This window comes from Rhinatrema bivittatum, chromosome 3 (assembly GCF_901001135.1).
Source record: "Rhinatrema bivittatum chromosome 3, aRhiBiv1.1, whole genome shotgun sequence".
NCBI classification, from domain to species: Eukaryota; Metazoa; Chordata; class Amphibia; order Gymnophiona; family Rhinatrematidae; genus Rhinatrema; species Rhinatrema bivittatum.
This window is the reverse complement of record NC_042617.1, coordinates 315,055,082-315,070,618: the sequence shown is the minus strand read 5'-3', so window position 1 is coordinate 315,070,618 and position 15,537 is coordinate 315,055,082. Positions and strand designations below refer to the sequence as shown.

Genomic DNA, 15,537 nt, shown 5'->3' with positions numbered 1-15,537 from the left:
TCTCAATGTCCTAACTACAGCTGTATTGCAGACTGTAAGTAACCCGTCATGAAGCAGGGAATTCTGGTACATGAAGTCCTGTTTGGCAGGAGTTTCAGGTTGTCCTCTATCAGGTTGAAGCCTTCAGCCCCCTTCAATAGCACTACCCTCAGGTTTCTTGAAAGAGTTAATAATACAATTTGTTACAAACCTGGTGTCAGCAGGTAAAGCTGCTTAACGTATTTTAAAAGTGTTACAGAGGTGGAATAAACTTTCCTGATTTCCTTAATTATTATAGCGCAGCCTTATTTGATCTCCTGGTGCAATGGAATAAACCAGATTAAAACCAGCAAAAGATTGAAATAGAATTAAGAGAGCTAAGTCCTAAAGAGGGCTGATATCCCATGAGTGAGCTGGACATCTAAAGGGTTATTTAGTCAGGAAGGGGTACCTCGCATATCAGATGTTACTCCATTACTGGGGTGTGAGGCACTGGTCAATCTGTGGTCAATCTGTACAACGGCCCAAGGGTCCTCAGTGAAGAACCTCTCTCAGCTTTTTTCACAGGGCATCTTTTTCACATGGGCAGATTTTCAGGAAAAATTTCAGCAAGACTCTTCCTCTGTTTGCTTTTTTTTGCAATTAAGGGGGTAGTTTGTAGGAAGAGAGTTTGGAAAGCTATTAGTAGACCCTCAAAGATGATTTTTCTTACTAAGACCCATAAAGGAAGATTAAATAAAATTTACAAAGCTTTGCAGTGGTCTAAGAGCCCTGATATACAGAGAGGACTCACAGCATGGGATAAGGAACTGGGGTTAACTATGCAAGAAGAAGACTGGGATATTATTAAGAGAGAATTATGGAAGTCCTCCCATTCCTTGGATGTGTCAGCAGAACAATACAAAATCATTTAGCGTGTGTATTTTATACCCTTTTGCTTGCATGCTATGAATAATACTAAATCCACCCTGTGTTGGAGAATCTGTGGACAGAGGGACCATGCTACATATTTTAGTTAGCTGTCTGGTTATTTAAAAGTTTTGGACTGATGTGGGTAACACAATTCAGTCTGTGCTTTAGGTGGTGGTACCAGATGATTTCAAGGATGAAGGAAAAGAAACTGGTGCCCAGATGGCTGCATGACTGCTGGCTATAGGGAGACAAGTATTACTTCATCTCTGGGGGTCATCCTCCTCCTCCCCTGCTGTGAAAGACTGGGTAACACCTGTGGGTATTTGGATTGAACTAGAGCTCCTTTCTGCTAGAGCAAGGGGGAAATATCAAAGTATTTTGACATTTTGGAGGCGGAGATTCTTTCTTTGCTGCATCACAGTGCTCTTAAATGTTAATTAATGTATCATTGTACTGGCACCCAGTTTTACCCCTTTTGTGTATCTTCCACTATCAACAATTGGTTGGGATAGGGGAAGAGGGGTGAAGCTAAAGGAGGAATTAAAAGAAAATAATGTTGGGCTTGTGGATCAATCATACTAGAGTTACTGTTCTCTGTATATTGTCCCATTTTACATTATTAATAACTTCCCTTTCCTGTATTTAAGATTGGTGTTGACATTGCTGTGTGTTTACTGCTGGAGACTTATCTTTCCTCACTGTTTATTCATTTTCATTGCTCAATAAAATTTTAAATTAAAAAAAGAACTATTTTTAAATAAATAGAAATAAATACAACAGAAGATGGTAGAGAGTGATGAAGGAAGAGGAAATCTCCAGAGAAGGTCTGTAGTTGTCCAGATACTGTTTCCATATGGTTCAATGACAGAAGGGCTGAGGGCTCAAGTTTGGCGATTAACGTCACCTTTGTCGTGTTTGTGCTGAAGTAGAAACACCCGAATGCAACAAGACAGCCCAGAGCCAAATCCCTTCTAGCCTTGTGGTTGGAGGAAATGTGACATACATAAGACTTCCTGCTTGATGCCACTTGCATACCCAAGCCATTCAGACTGAAGCTTAAACCATCTATGCTGCTAGGCCAGTGATGGCCCATGGCTCATAGGTATCATTGCTTGGGAATGTAATCTAAAATAGATGGTATAATCCATTAAAGGCTAAAAAAAAAATCAAAACAAGGCCAATAGTCAGTAAGGCAATTTGAAAAGAAGTTTGAAGAAAGAGTCCAAGTAAGCATGAAACCATTAGAGATAAATGGGTAAGGTCTATGCAGCATGTCCAGAGGATTCAAACCGACAGTACAATTGATCGGATCAGGATGGCGGAATGCCTGAGTCATGTGAAACCAATACTGTCACCCAAGGTATAGAGTAAAAGTCAAAGCAGTAAAATTGTAGGTAAAAAACACCCAATGACACCAAAAGAGGGGCAAAATAGAAATACCCCATGACATATGTGCAGAGCCATGCAGCAAGAAGACTGGCATTAGTGCCCCAAGACACCAAAAGAGAGGAAATGTGGTACCAAAACTGGCATAAACACCCCAAGGGACCCAAAGAAGTGCAATAAGCACATCGGCTCAGCATGGCAAGTCCAGTAGTCAGTAAGTACTATTAAGGAATTTGAAAAAGACTTTGAAGACAGCAGGAGCAGAGACAGAGACACAAAAAGGCACCAAGAAAAGCAGCAGGTTGACTGGTGCTAAAATGCCACAGCCCAGGTGCAGAGAGCAACGAGCAAGAAGAATGGGCATGAAAGATGTTTTCTGGCTTCTCTCTGCCTAGGGTTTTCTAGCAATTTGGTTGGTGCCCTTTGCCCCTCATTGGAGTTGTTCTTGCCACTGTAGTTGGCTGCTTTGCACCTCTCACGGTGATTTGGGGTCTTCATGGCACACTTGAGGCCGCTTTGCCCTTCTAATGCTGCTTGCTTTGTGGGATTCATGCCATTGTTGCTGGTACTCTTTGCCCCTTGTATGGAGCCTTGGGGTGTTTTGGCCACTCTTGCTGATGCTTTTTTCCTCTCGCAGTGTCTTGGAGATCTCCTGCCACTGCTGGTATCATTTTGCCCCATTAAAGTTCCTTGGGCTAAGCATGCCACTTTTGTTGTCACTTTGACACAGCCTTGTTGCGTTGGAGTGCCTTTCACCCGTCTGATGGTCCACCCACAAGTTTCATTAGAAATGATTGGAAAAGCCCATTTGGGACCCCCCAATACCATGCATTGCTTCCTCCATTGACTTCAATGGGAAATGAATGAACAAATAGAGCAAATATGTTTTTCATTTGAAACAAAGCAAATGAATGATTGTGACCTATGAAATGAATAAATAAACCAAAATGAAATTTGTGCTTCTGCACATTTCTACAAAGAATCCAAACATCCTCATGGCTAGTTCAACTATTAAAACCCACGCTACAGAATTGTAAGAAAGTGAAAATCACAATTTAATATAGAAGTAACATACCCATAAGTAAAGTGGTGCTATGGCATAATAAGATCATTGTGCTTACATACTGTTTGTATCTGAAGCAATATGCAGACAGCTTATGCAATTATACTTAAATGTACACTTTGAAATATGTAATTATTTTTCTCACATTAGAGAAATGATATCGTCTTACTGCAATTGCTAATTTTTTTCTTGTGGTGTGTGTTTGTTTCTTTGCAGGTATGATGCAAGCTTGGGTTCTGTACCACCACCAGATTTTGGCATTGCAAAGTTACATTATTTTGAGGACTGGGGAGTTGTAACCTATGGAAGTGCTTTACCTGCAGAAGTCAACAGGCCTTTTCTTTCCTTCAAGTCAGGAAAACTGGGAGGACGTGCAATATATGATATTGTCCATGAGAATAAGTACAAAGATTGGATCAAAGGATGGAATAACTTTAATGCTGGTCATGAGCACCCAGACCAGAATTCATTTACGTTTGCTCCAAATGGTGTACCATTCATAACAGAAGCTTTATATGGACCCAAGTATACCTTCTTAAACAATGTGTTGATGTTTTCTCCTGCTGTGAATTCCAAGAGCTGCTTTGCTCCCTGGGAAGGGCAGGTTACAGAAGAATGTTCATCTAAATGGTTAAAATATCTACATGAACCAGCTGCAAGTTCTCATGGGAAGGTGACTGCAACTTTGGAGAGGAATGGGGTTGTTTTCATTCAGGGTGAAGGAGTGGGTGCCTACAACCCTGAGTTAAAGTTAAAAAGCTTTCAGAGGAATCTCCTACTTCTCCATCCACAGCTACTTCTGTTAGTTGACCAAATCCATCTAGAAAATGACAGTCCTTTGGCAGCAACAACCAGCTTCTTCCATAATGTAGACATACCATTTAATGAGACAGTTATGGACAGCATCCATGGCGCTTATCTAAAGCACAAAGATGGGATATATAAAATGTACTGGATGGATGATACTGGCTACAGTCAGAAAGCTGTTATTGCATCAAGTACTTATCCACAAGGCTTCTCGTACAATGGAACTAATTATGTGAATGTTACAACCTATCTCAGGAAGCCAATCACAAGAGCAGTGTATGTCTTTCTAGGGCCTTCTGTGGAGATGAAGAGTATCAATGTTCATGGTGACCATCAGCAAGTGAATGTAACTCTAATTACTAAGAAGCATGAATATGCAGTGAATCTTTTCACTGCCAAAATTTCAAACCAAGCGGGTTTTGCACAAGTACAAATGGATGATCAAAAAATTGTGTTTGATGAAATCTCTGTCATCAGAGATTTATCTCCACGTATGGAGGTCAAACACTATAACAGAACTGTGGAGCAAAATCTCCAGCTGTATAAGAAGAGATTTGAAAATCTGAAGAAGCAGATCCCATCCCATGTATCGATTGCAAAAAAGATGCCAATCCAGACTAGCAGGTATAGAGCAATGCAGATGGGAATGACAATTGTTCAAAGCCAACGTCCATCAGTAATAAATTTCTATGCAAAAATTTTTTTAATTTTCAATGTATTCTTTTTCATATTCTCACTGGTACTGCAGTTCATTGAGTTTAAAGAAACCAAGATTTTATGTTTTCATGTCATAAATTCAAGACGTAGCCAAAAATGTTTATATGTAATAATATTGCTAACAGCTGTGTATCAGTGTGGTTATGTTATTAGTGAGGTCCATGCTCAGAGGCATATAGCTGGATAACTCACAATTTATTGAACCAAATGCCAAGTTTTGAATATTTGGGTACACACCTTAGGCATGTTCCAGGACCATTTTTGGGAGGAGTTAAGTTAGCTGGCTAGCTCCATTATTCAGAGTTAATCAGATAACTTATCTGGCTAACTCTGGTCATGCCAAAGATCTGTCCTAAAGTTAACAGGATAAAGTTATTCAGCTATCTTTTAGATAGCCATCTATATTCAGTAGTGCAGCTGCACTACCAAATATCAAATTAGCCAGATACATTTATCTGGTTATCTTTGCAATCTAGCCAGTGACTGAATATGAACCTATTTTCAGCCACAATCAGGCCGATACAGTACAGTGCGCTCCGATGGAGCGCACTGTTAACCCGCCACTGGACGCGCGTTTTCCCTTACCTCTTATTCAGTAAGGGGCTGAAAACGCGCGTCCAATCCGCCGAACCTAATAGCACCCTCAACATGCAAATGCATGTTGAAGGCCCTATTAGGTATTCCCGCGCGATTCACAAAGCAAAATGTGCAGCCAAGCCGCACATTTTGCTTTCAGAAATTAGCGCCTATCCAACGGTAGGCGCTAATTTCTTTGGGCACCGGGAATGTGTACAGAAAAGCAGTAAAAACTGCTTTTCTGTGCACCCTCCGACTTAATATCATGGCGATATTAAGTCGGAGGTCCCGAAACTTTCCAAAAGAAAAAAAATTTGAAGTCGGCCGGCGGCTGTCGGGTCGAAAACTGGATGCTCAATTTTGCCTGCGTCCAGTTTCCGAGCCCATGGCTGTCAGCGGGCTTGAGAACTGACGCTGGCAAAGTTGAGTGTTGGCTGTCAAACCCACTGACAGCCGCCGCTCCGGTCCAAAAGGAGGCACTAGGGACGTGCTAGTGTCCCTAGTGCCTCCTTTTGCCTGTTTTTACTGCCGGGCCTCATTTAAATACAGAATCGCACGCACAGGAGAGTGGCCTGTGCGTGCGCCAGGAGAGCGGGCGTTCGCCCGCTCTCCCGTGGACTTTACTGTATCGGCTCAAATGTTAGTTATAAATAATGGGTTAGATATTTAAAGGCAAGTCAGCTAAGTAATGTAGGCCTGGATTTATCAAAATGCACTAAATATCACATGCGATAGGAAAAGGGTTGTGTTTTATGGTAATATGCTGTTTATTGCAAAGTGTGCTATCTTAGCATTTTGCATAGGTATTACTGCAATTACCTACAATGAGAAAGAGAGTGAGAGAGAGACGAGCTATAAGGCTATAAGGCTATTAGGCCTAATTGACAAACTGAAGAGTAGTAAATCACCTGGACCAGATGGTATTCACCCCAGAGTTCTGAAGGAACTAAAAAATGAAATTTCAGACCTATTAGTAAAAATTTGTAACTTATTATTAAAATTATCCATTGTACCTGAAGACTGGAGGATAGCTAATGTAACCCCAATATTTAAAAAGGGCTCCAGGGGCGATCCAGGAAACTACAGACCGGTTAGTCTGACTTCAGTGCCAGGAAAAATAATGGAAAGTGTTCTAAACATCAAAATCACAGAACATATAGAAAGACATGGTTTAATGGAACAAAGTCAGCATGGCTTTACCCAGGGCAAGTCTTGCCTCACAAATCTGCTTCACTTTTTTGAAGGAGTTAATAAACATGTGGATAAAGGTGAACCGGTAGATATAGTATACTTGGATTTTCAGAAGGCGTTTGACAAAGTTCTTCATGAGAGGCTTCTAGGAAAAGTAAAATAGGTGGCGATGTCCTTTCATGGATTGCAAACTGGCTAAAAGACAGGAAACAGAGAGTAGGATTAAATGGACAATTTTCTCAGTGGAAGGGAGTGGACAATGGAGTGCCTCAGGGATCTGTATTGGGACCCTTACTTTTCAATATATTTATAAATGATCTGGAAAGAAATACGATGAGTGAGATAATCAAATTTGCAGATGACACAAAATTGTTCAGAGTAGTTAAATCACAAGCAGATTGTGATAAATTGCAGGAAGACCTTGTGAGACTGGAAAACTGGGCATCCAAATGGCAGATGAAATTTAATGTGGATAAGTGCAAGGTGATGCATATAGGGAAAAATAACCCATGCTATAATTACACAATGTTGGTTTCCATATTAGGTGCTACAACCCAAGAAAGAGATCTAGGTGTCATAGTGGATAACACATTGAAATCATCTGTTCAGTGTGCTGCGGCAGTCAAAAAAGCAAACAGAATGTTGGGAATTATTAGAAAGGGAATGGTGAATAAAACGGAAAATGTCATAATGCCTCTGTATCGCTCCATGGTGAGACCGCACCTTGAATACTGTGTACAATTCTGGTCGCCGCATCTCAAAAAAGATATAATTGCGATGGAGAAGGTACAGAGAAGGGCTACCAAAATGATAAGGGGAATGGAACAACTCCCCTATGAGGAAAGACTAAAGAGGTTAGGACTTTTCAGCTTGGAGAAGAGACGACTGAGGGGGGATATGATAGAGGTGTTTAAAATCATGAGAGGTCTAGAACGGGTAGATGTGAATTGGTTATTTACTCTTTCGGACAGTAGAAAGACTAGGGGGCACTCCATGAAGTTAGCATGGGGCACATTTAAAACTAATCGGAGAAAGTTCTTTTTTACTTAACGCACAATTAAACTCTGGAATTTGTTGCCAGAGGATGTGGTTAGTGCAGTTAGTATAGCTGTGTTTAAAAAAGGATTGGATAAGTTCTTGGAGGAGAAGTCCATTACCTGCTATTAAGTTCACCTAGAGAATAGCCACTGCCATTAGCAATGGTAACATGGAATAGATTTAGTTTTTGGGTACTTGCCAGGTTCTTGTGGCCTGGATTGGCCACTGTTGGAAGCAGGATGCTGGGCTTGATGGACCCTTGGTCTGACCCAGTATGGCATTTTCTTATGTTCTTATACTAGATAGATTTGGGTATTAGTGTAGGGGTTAGGGGCCAGTTTGACATTCAGAGTGCGACATACAAAGAGACCAGTGCACTCTTGTGAAGATTTGATGACCTTCAGAGTGAAGAAACTCATCCAAAGATGAGATTTGTGCAATGTTCTCTCAACCTAGCTTGATGCTATCCAGGTAGAGAGTCCATCAAGCTAGGTTGAGAGAACATTGCACAAATCTTATCTTTGGGTGCGTTTCCTCACTCTGAAGGTCATCAAATCTTCACAAGAGTGCACTGTTCTGTTCATACGTCGCACTCTGAATGTCAAAATGGCCCCATACTCCTACACTAATACCTAAACCTCACCTCGAGTAGCTAGGTGGGCCTCATATAGAGGTAGAAATAATACCTACCTAGTATGAGGGCCTTATAGCTAGTCTCTCTCTCTCTCTCTCTCTCTCTCTCTCTCTCTCTCTCTCCCCTCCTCCTCGCATAGTTGTAGGTAGGAATTACAACAATTCTGGCACTTAGTGCAAAAAAGTTATCACAATTGATAGTGCACTTTGTGATAAACAGCCTATTACCATAAAACACACCCCTTTTCCTATCGCATGCAATATTTAGTGCATTTTGATAAATCCAGGCCTAAGTCTAGATGTGCTCAATAATGGGTCTAGACTTAGCTGGTTACCTTATATGGCTAAGTCTCAAAATCGATACTTAGCCGGATAAGTTATCTGGCTAAGTAGCGCCACCCAGGTCTGCCGACTACCTGTCCCCAAGTTAGATGGCTAGCCAGATAGCCGAAATATCTAGATGCTGCTGAACATAACTAGATATTCAGCAGCCACTGGATAGCCGGATAAGTCCTAGTTATCCAGCTATCTGATGTTTGAATATTGGGCTCAATATGGATCACCAAAGATATCTTTGCAGGAGGGATGCTCATATATGGCTCAAATATATTGGGGTAGATTTTAAAAAGCACGTGTGCCTGTATACAGTGGGCCACATAAATTGAGCATAATGATGCAAGTGCTATTTTGTAAACCTTGCACATACACGCTCAAGTACTGGGGCGTAAATACATTTGTGGGTTAGAGGCATGACATGGGCTTAAGGCTCAGGATCTAGGCAATGGTATTGGAGGTAAGGGAGAGGAAGCCCTGTGGGAGCGATGGTTGGGCTAATCCCTACCTTCCCCTGTCTGCTGCTGCATCTGGTGAGCCTGATCTCTGGGAAGAATCTGATGTCACAAGTGGCTCATTATCCCAGATAGTGGCAATGGTTGGGCTCTCCCTACCTTTTTCTGTTTGCTGCTGCCTTCAGCCGGTGGGCTTGATATCAGTGTGCAAGGAGACGTACCACTCCCCATTGGGAGAGATTGTGAATGAAAACGCTGCACCCGTGTGTTGCAGTCAGAGGGTCTGGAGAAAGAGACTGATGTAAGGGACTTCAGGACTTGAAATCTGAAAAAGGTACCTTTGGACCTGGGAAAGGAGATTCTGCCAGAAGAAGAATTCTGGAGAAGAGTGACAGTCTAGACCAGGGAAAATACAGGGGACAAAGAGAGAGATAGTCAGATATTATTGGACAGAGAAGAGGGGAATAAGCAGCTAAGAAGAATGTCTCAGTTGACCCTGAAGAAAGCTAAGAAAGCTGTAGTCTGAGAAGTGTGTTTTGCAGTGGGGAGTTCTTGAAGGGTAAGGACCTGCTCTGTTTGAGGGAAAAGAACCTGTGAAAGCTCTAAAAAGAGTTTTCTACTAGAAGCTCATTGAAATGGAGCTGAGAAAGAGTGATGGTATCTGCCTGCCTAACAGATTATGGAGGGATCCCAGGAAAGGTGGGTCCCTAACCATGTAAGCTGACACTTTGGATGGTGGATGAACATACAAGGCCAGATTTTAAAAGGGTTATGCGCATAAGGTACGTGCGTAACCCTTTTAAAAAACCCCTGCGCGCGCCGAGCCTATTTTGCATAGGCTCGGTGGCGCACGCAAACCCCGTGATGCGCGTAAGTCCCAGGGCTTCACAAGGGGGGCGTGTCGGGGGCGTGCTGGGGGCATGTCAGGTGGGCGGCGCGATTTTCGAGGCATGGCGGGGGCATGGCGGGGGCAAGGCACCGGCCCAGGGGCATGGTCGAGGCCTCCAGACCAGCCCCCGGGTCGGGTGATGGCGCGCCAGCAGCCCGCTGGCGTGCGCAGAGTTACGCCTGCCAGAGGCAGGCATAACTTCAACAACAAAGGTAGGGGGAAGGTTTAGATAGGGCCGGGGGGGGTGGGTTAGATAGGGGAAAGGAGGGGAAGGTGCGGGGGGGTAGAAGGAAAGTTCCCTCCGAGGCCGCTCCGATTTCGGAGCGGCCTCGGAGGGAATGGGCAGCGCGCGCAGGGCTCGGCACGCGCAAGTTGCATAAATGTGCACCCCCATCCGTGCACCGACCCCGGATTTTATAAGATATGCGCGACTCCGCGCGTATCTTATAAAATCCGGTGTACTTTTGTTCGCGTGTGCGCATAGATTTATAAAATCTATCCCACAGTGAAAACAGACAGTTTATTTTTTGTGTGATGTTTCTGGAGTTTTGTTAAATTGCTCAACAACCTCAGTAAAAGCTTTATTTTTTAAACAGCAACCTAAGCATCAGTGTAGTGATATGTGGAAGGATTGAGTTGTATAAGAAAAGAGTCCTAGAATGAATAAAACCCTAAAGATCTTGAAAATAGTCTATCCCTCTCTGTGTGAGAACCATGATAGGTATGGGATTGTGATGGAGTGAGCTTATTTCCTCTCTTTAACCTGTGCAGGACTAGGCATTTAGCCAGGTCCACCTTAAATCCTACAGAGGGAGAGAGCTCTGTGGGTAGGACCCTGCTGGGAGGGGCATAATATTGTGAGCCCAGCTGGGATCAGGAAGCCCTGTGTCTCCAGGAGAAGGAGCTCCTGTCCCTCTCTGCTGAAGGTTTGTGAGTACACTATCCTGAGGTAAAGCACTCTACTATGATATTGTTTTGCTCTTATAGTAATAAAACTTGAAATTGCATTAGAAAAGGCTGGAGTCAGAGTGTTTTCTGCTTGGTCATTCTCACAGGAGCCTCGTGTAATTCATGATCCTCCCTGTGTGCCGGCATACCCAAAGCTGACTGGGACAAAGGCTAAACAGTATAGGGGGTGGAATTCTAATAAACACGAAAAAAGAGTGGGATCTGGGGGTGATCGTATCTGATGATCTTAAGGTGGACAAACAGGTGGATAAGGTGATAGCAGTAGCCAGAAAGATGCTTGGCTGCATAGGGAGAGGAGTGGTTAGCAGAAAAAGAGAGGTGATATTGCCCATGTATAAGACCCTGGTGAGACCTCATTTGGAATACTGTGTACAATTCTGGAGACCGCACCTTCAAAAGGATATAAACAGGATGGAGTCGGTCCAGAGGGAGACTACTAAATGGTCAGTGGTCTTCATTCTAAAGCATATGGGGATAAACTTAAAGATCTAAACAATTTTAGTACCTGAAAGTTTTCACATAGAGGAAGCAGGCCTCTTTCAAAGGAAAGGAGCTCTGTGAATGAGGGTGAAAGGGAGTACACTCAGGAGTAATAAAAGGAAATATTTCTTTATAGAGTGGGGGGGTTTGCATTGAACAGCTTCCTCATTTTGGTGGTGGAGACAAGGACAGCATCTAAAGTCAAGAAAGTATGAAACAAGCTCAGGGAACCTCTGAGGGAGTGGTAGGGATCGTAAAGCTGAACGGTTGGGGTCTATGGTCTCGCTTGATAGAACGTATGGTCTTTTTCTGTCATCGCGAGGCTGTTTAGAGAACAAGTTATCCAGCTACTGTTAGCCAAATAACTTGTCCAATATATTCAGGAGATAAATGAATCACTGAATATACTTGTTTAAAGTTATCCGGCTACATATAGTCAAATAACTTTAACCCTAACTGGCCATTGATTGAATATGGTTGCTTAGGCCTAAGGTTATCTTGCCTCATGTGACCAGATAACTTGCTACTTACCCGGATACTTTCAGAATTATCCAGGTAAGCAGCACATCTTAGAAAAAAAAACAACTGAGTGTTATGATATTGAGGTGTTTGGTGGATTCTCAGGAGCATCAGTGATGTTATCTCCTACGGGGAAGAGCCTCGTAGGGAGCCTGATGCACCGGGCTAGACTCAATAGCACAAACACAGAGATAGTTTTATTGTACAGCTAGGATGACCACCAGAGGTGTCAGTAGAGAGCAGGTTAGCTGGTAGCAGTCTGTAATCCTTGGCGAGGGAGTCCCATCCCACAATTGTGGTGTAAGGCCCTGATACAGATGTCCAATAAGGCACTGTAGGAGAGACAGACTGGCAGATATTAAACACACTCCCGTAGCTAAAAGGAGAGAATCCCAATGAGCAGTAGAGAGGATAAGTGTTAGCAGTCCATGGTCCTCGGCAGAGGAGACCCGTTCCACAATGGTGGTGTAGGGCCTGATGCAAAGAGGTAGCAAGGAGCTGATGAGAGACAGACTGGTAGAAGTTGTACTCACTCTCTGTAGCTGATAGATGGATTTCCAGCAGGTTGAAGAATGGAGCAGGCACCAGGAAAGACACACAGGCCCTCGAGGAGTGAGTACCTGTTAGAGGATAGGCACCTTTAAATAAGTAGAGGTCCCCCGAGGAGCAGGTACCCAGGTTAGAGAACCCCGAAGGGTAAAGATAGCTTCCAGTGGATAGAAGCGGCAGAGTAGCTTCAGACTGGGGCATACCGATCCCTGCTAACTCGGCGAGAGTCAGCAAATGGGCAACCTTAAATATGCGGAAGCAGTGACATCACTCTAGGGGGACGCCCCCGAGGTTCGCGCCAACACTGCAACAAAGGTAGGGACGTGCACGCCCTAGGAGACCTCGGGTCAAGGTGGCCGAACGCCACGCCAGAACCACTCCGGGGAAGCCGGAGGGTGCGGCAAGGAGACGCCATGGATACCATATTCCCGAGGCTGGTGGAGAAAGCTGAGAGAAAGGTGAGACATGTTGGGCGAAGTCATCTGAGCCTGACGGATGCAACAGTACCCCTCTTCAAATGACCTCCTCCAGACCCCCTACCTGGTCTTGGCTTCCGAGGATGTGCACGATGATACTGGTTCAGCATCTCATAAGAACATAAGAACATAAGAAAATGCCATACTGGGTCAGACCAAGGGTCCATCAAGCCCAGCATCCTGTTTCCAACAGTGGCCAATCCAGGCCATAAGAACCTGGCAAGTACCCAAAAACTAAGTCTATTCCATGTAACCATTGCTAATGGCAGTGGCTATTCTCTAAGTGAACTTAATAGCAGGTAATGGACTTCTCCTCCAAGAACTTATCCAATCCTTTTATAAACACAGCTATACTAACTGCACTAACCACATTCTCTGGCAACAAATTCCAGAGTTTAAATGTGCGTTGAGTAAAAAAGAACTTTCTCCGATTAGTTTTAAATGTGCCCCATGCTAACTTCATGGAGTGCCCCCTAGTCTTTCTACTATCCGAAAGAGTAAATAACCGATTCACATCTACCCGTTCTAGACCTCTCATGATTTTAAACACCTCTATCATATCCCCCCTCAGTCGTCTCTTCTCCAAGCTGAAAAGTCCTAACCTCTTTAGTCTTTCCTCATAGGGGAGTTGTTCCATTCCCCTTATCATTTTGGTAGCCCTTCTCTGTACCTTCTCCATCGCAATTATATCTTTTTTGAGATGCGGCGACCAGAATTGTACACAGTATTCAAGGTGCGGTCTCACCATGGAGCGATACAGAGGCATTATGACATTTTCCGTTTTATTCATCATTCCTTTTCTAATAATTCCCAACATTCTGTTTGCTTTTTTGACTCCCGCAGCACACTGCACCGACGATTTCAATGTGTTATCCACTATGACACCTAGATCTCTTTCTCCAAAATGTTAGACATAGGTTCCCATGAGTTATTTTCTGGTCCAAAGCCCTCTCATAACAGGAGGTATTCCCATACTCTGCCTCTTTTTCGAACGTCCAAAATTGCATCGACTTTGTACTCAAGATCTTCTGTATCTACAGGAGGAGGCTCTGGTGTCTTGGTGCTGAATTTGTTGAGTATGAGTGATGAGCAATGAGACATGAAATGCGTTATGGATCTTCATTGCTGGTGGAAGTTTGAGACTGTAGGAGAAGTTGCCCAGATGTCGGAGGATAGGGAATGGTCCGACAAAACGTGGAGCAAAGGGAGCAGAAGGCAACTTCAATCTGAGATGCTTAGTAGATAACCAGACCTTATCACCAGGCTTAAGTTCAGGAGCCTTGCCGTGATGCATGTCATAGTCTCGTTTTGCTCGGATTCCGACTTTGATGAGCATCTCCTTTGTCTTCTTCCAAAGAGTGTGAATTTCATTGGCAGTGGCTTGAGCTGCTGGGGACGACATGGTTAGCGGAAGTGGCAAAGGTGTGAAGGTAGTCGTCCATATACCACTTCGAATGGTGATGATCCAGTAGATGTTGCTGGATGAGAGCTGATGGAAAACTCGGCCCACGGTAGAAGTTCAGCCCAATCATTCTGGCATGAAGAAACATAGGCTCTGAGGAACTGTTTGAGGGTGCGGTTCATCCGCCTGGTTTGTCTGTTGGATTGCGGATGATATGATGATGTGAAGTTGAGAGTGATATCGAACTTCTTGCAAACAGCCTTCCAGAATCTGGCTGTGAACTGTATGCCTCTGTCTGAGACTATGTGCTTGGGTATTCCGTGCAACTGGACAAGGATTCTGATACCCAAGCACTGAAACTTTGCATAGCCTGAGACTCAGCACTGAAGACATAGGCTTGAGTCTGGTCACCGCTCCCCAGAGACACAGGACCCATTGCTCTTGATGTTTTAACTGAAATTATTTTATGAAATTTACAGGCATATGGAGGTCCATGTGCAAACGTATTTAGCAAGATAACGCAGAAATTATCCAGCTAAATGAAGATTTGGGCCCTTATCTGGCTAAATTCTAGCTGGATAATAAGCCAGCTGTTATGTTTAAGGGAGAATGTGAACCCCTGGGCTGAGTTGAGTGATGACTCCGCCCACAGGGAGAAGCCCTGTGAGCCTCACTGTCAGAAGGCGTGGTCTCAGTGGCATGGCACACAGCTAAAGAAGGAGACTTTATTATATAAGAAGGAAAGCAAAGTCCACAGTATTAGCAATATGGAAGTACAGTCCTGGGCAATGGATATTACCCAGAATGAGACACAGTGGAGAAGATCCGGTAGTGGCCCGTGGGACGGGATACGCCATGGATCCCCTCTGGCGAGAATAGGCACCTCAGGATACAGAGCTGGTAGTGGCCCACGGAGCGGGGTACACCAAGGAATTCTGTACAGTTTTTATATGTAGCGATGCCAAACTGGGAAGTGGTTCTGTGAAGATGGTGAGCAGGAATACTGTAGAGCAGGAAGGATGAAAGGTTCTCACTGAAGATGGGTGGTAGTGGCCTGAGAATCGGGGTACACCACATAGGCTCCTCAGTGTAGTGCAGAAATGAAGATGTCTGTAGAAGTACTCACAACTGGTGGTTCCTGGAGCAGGGTATATCTGAGAAGC

At 43.8% G+C, this 15,537-nt stretch overlaps 1 protein-coding gene across 1 annotated transcript in view; it reads left to right on the top strand.

The window, feature by feature from the left end:
• LOC115087718 (dermatan-sulfate epimerase-like) overlaps positions 1 to 5,225 on the top strand; it is a 49,739-nt gene extending 44,514 nt beyond the window's left edge. The window contains exon 5 of the mRNA XM_029595227.1: positions 3,557 to 5,225. Coding sequence (XP_029451087.1) covers positions 3,557 to 5,051 — 1,495 coding nt within the window. The 3' untranslated portion in view covers positions 5,052 to 5,225. The remainder of the gene's footprint in view (positions 1 to 3,556) is intronic.
• Positions 5,226 to 15,537: the final 10,312 nt, after the last annotated feature.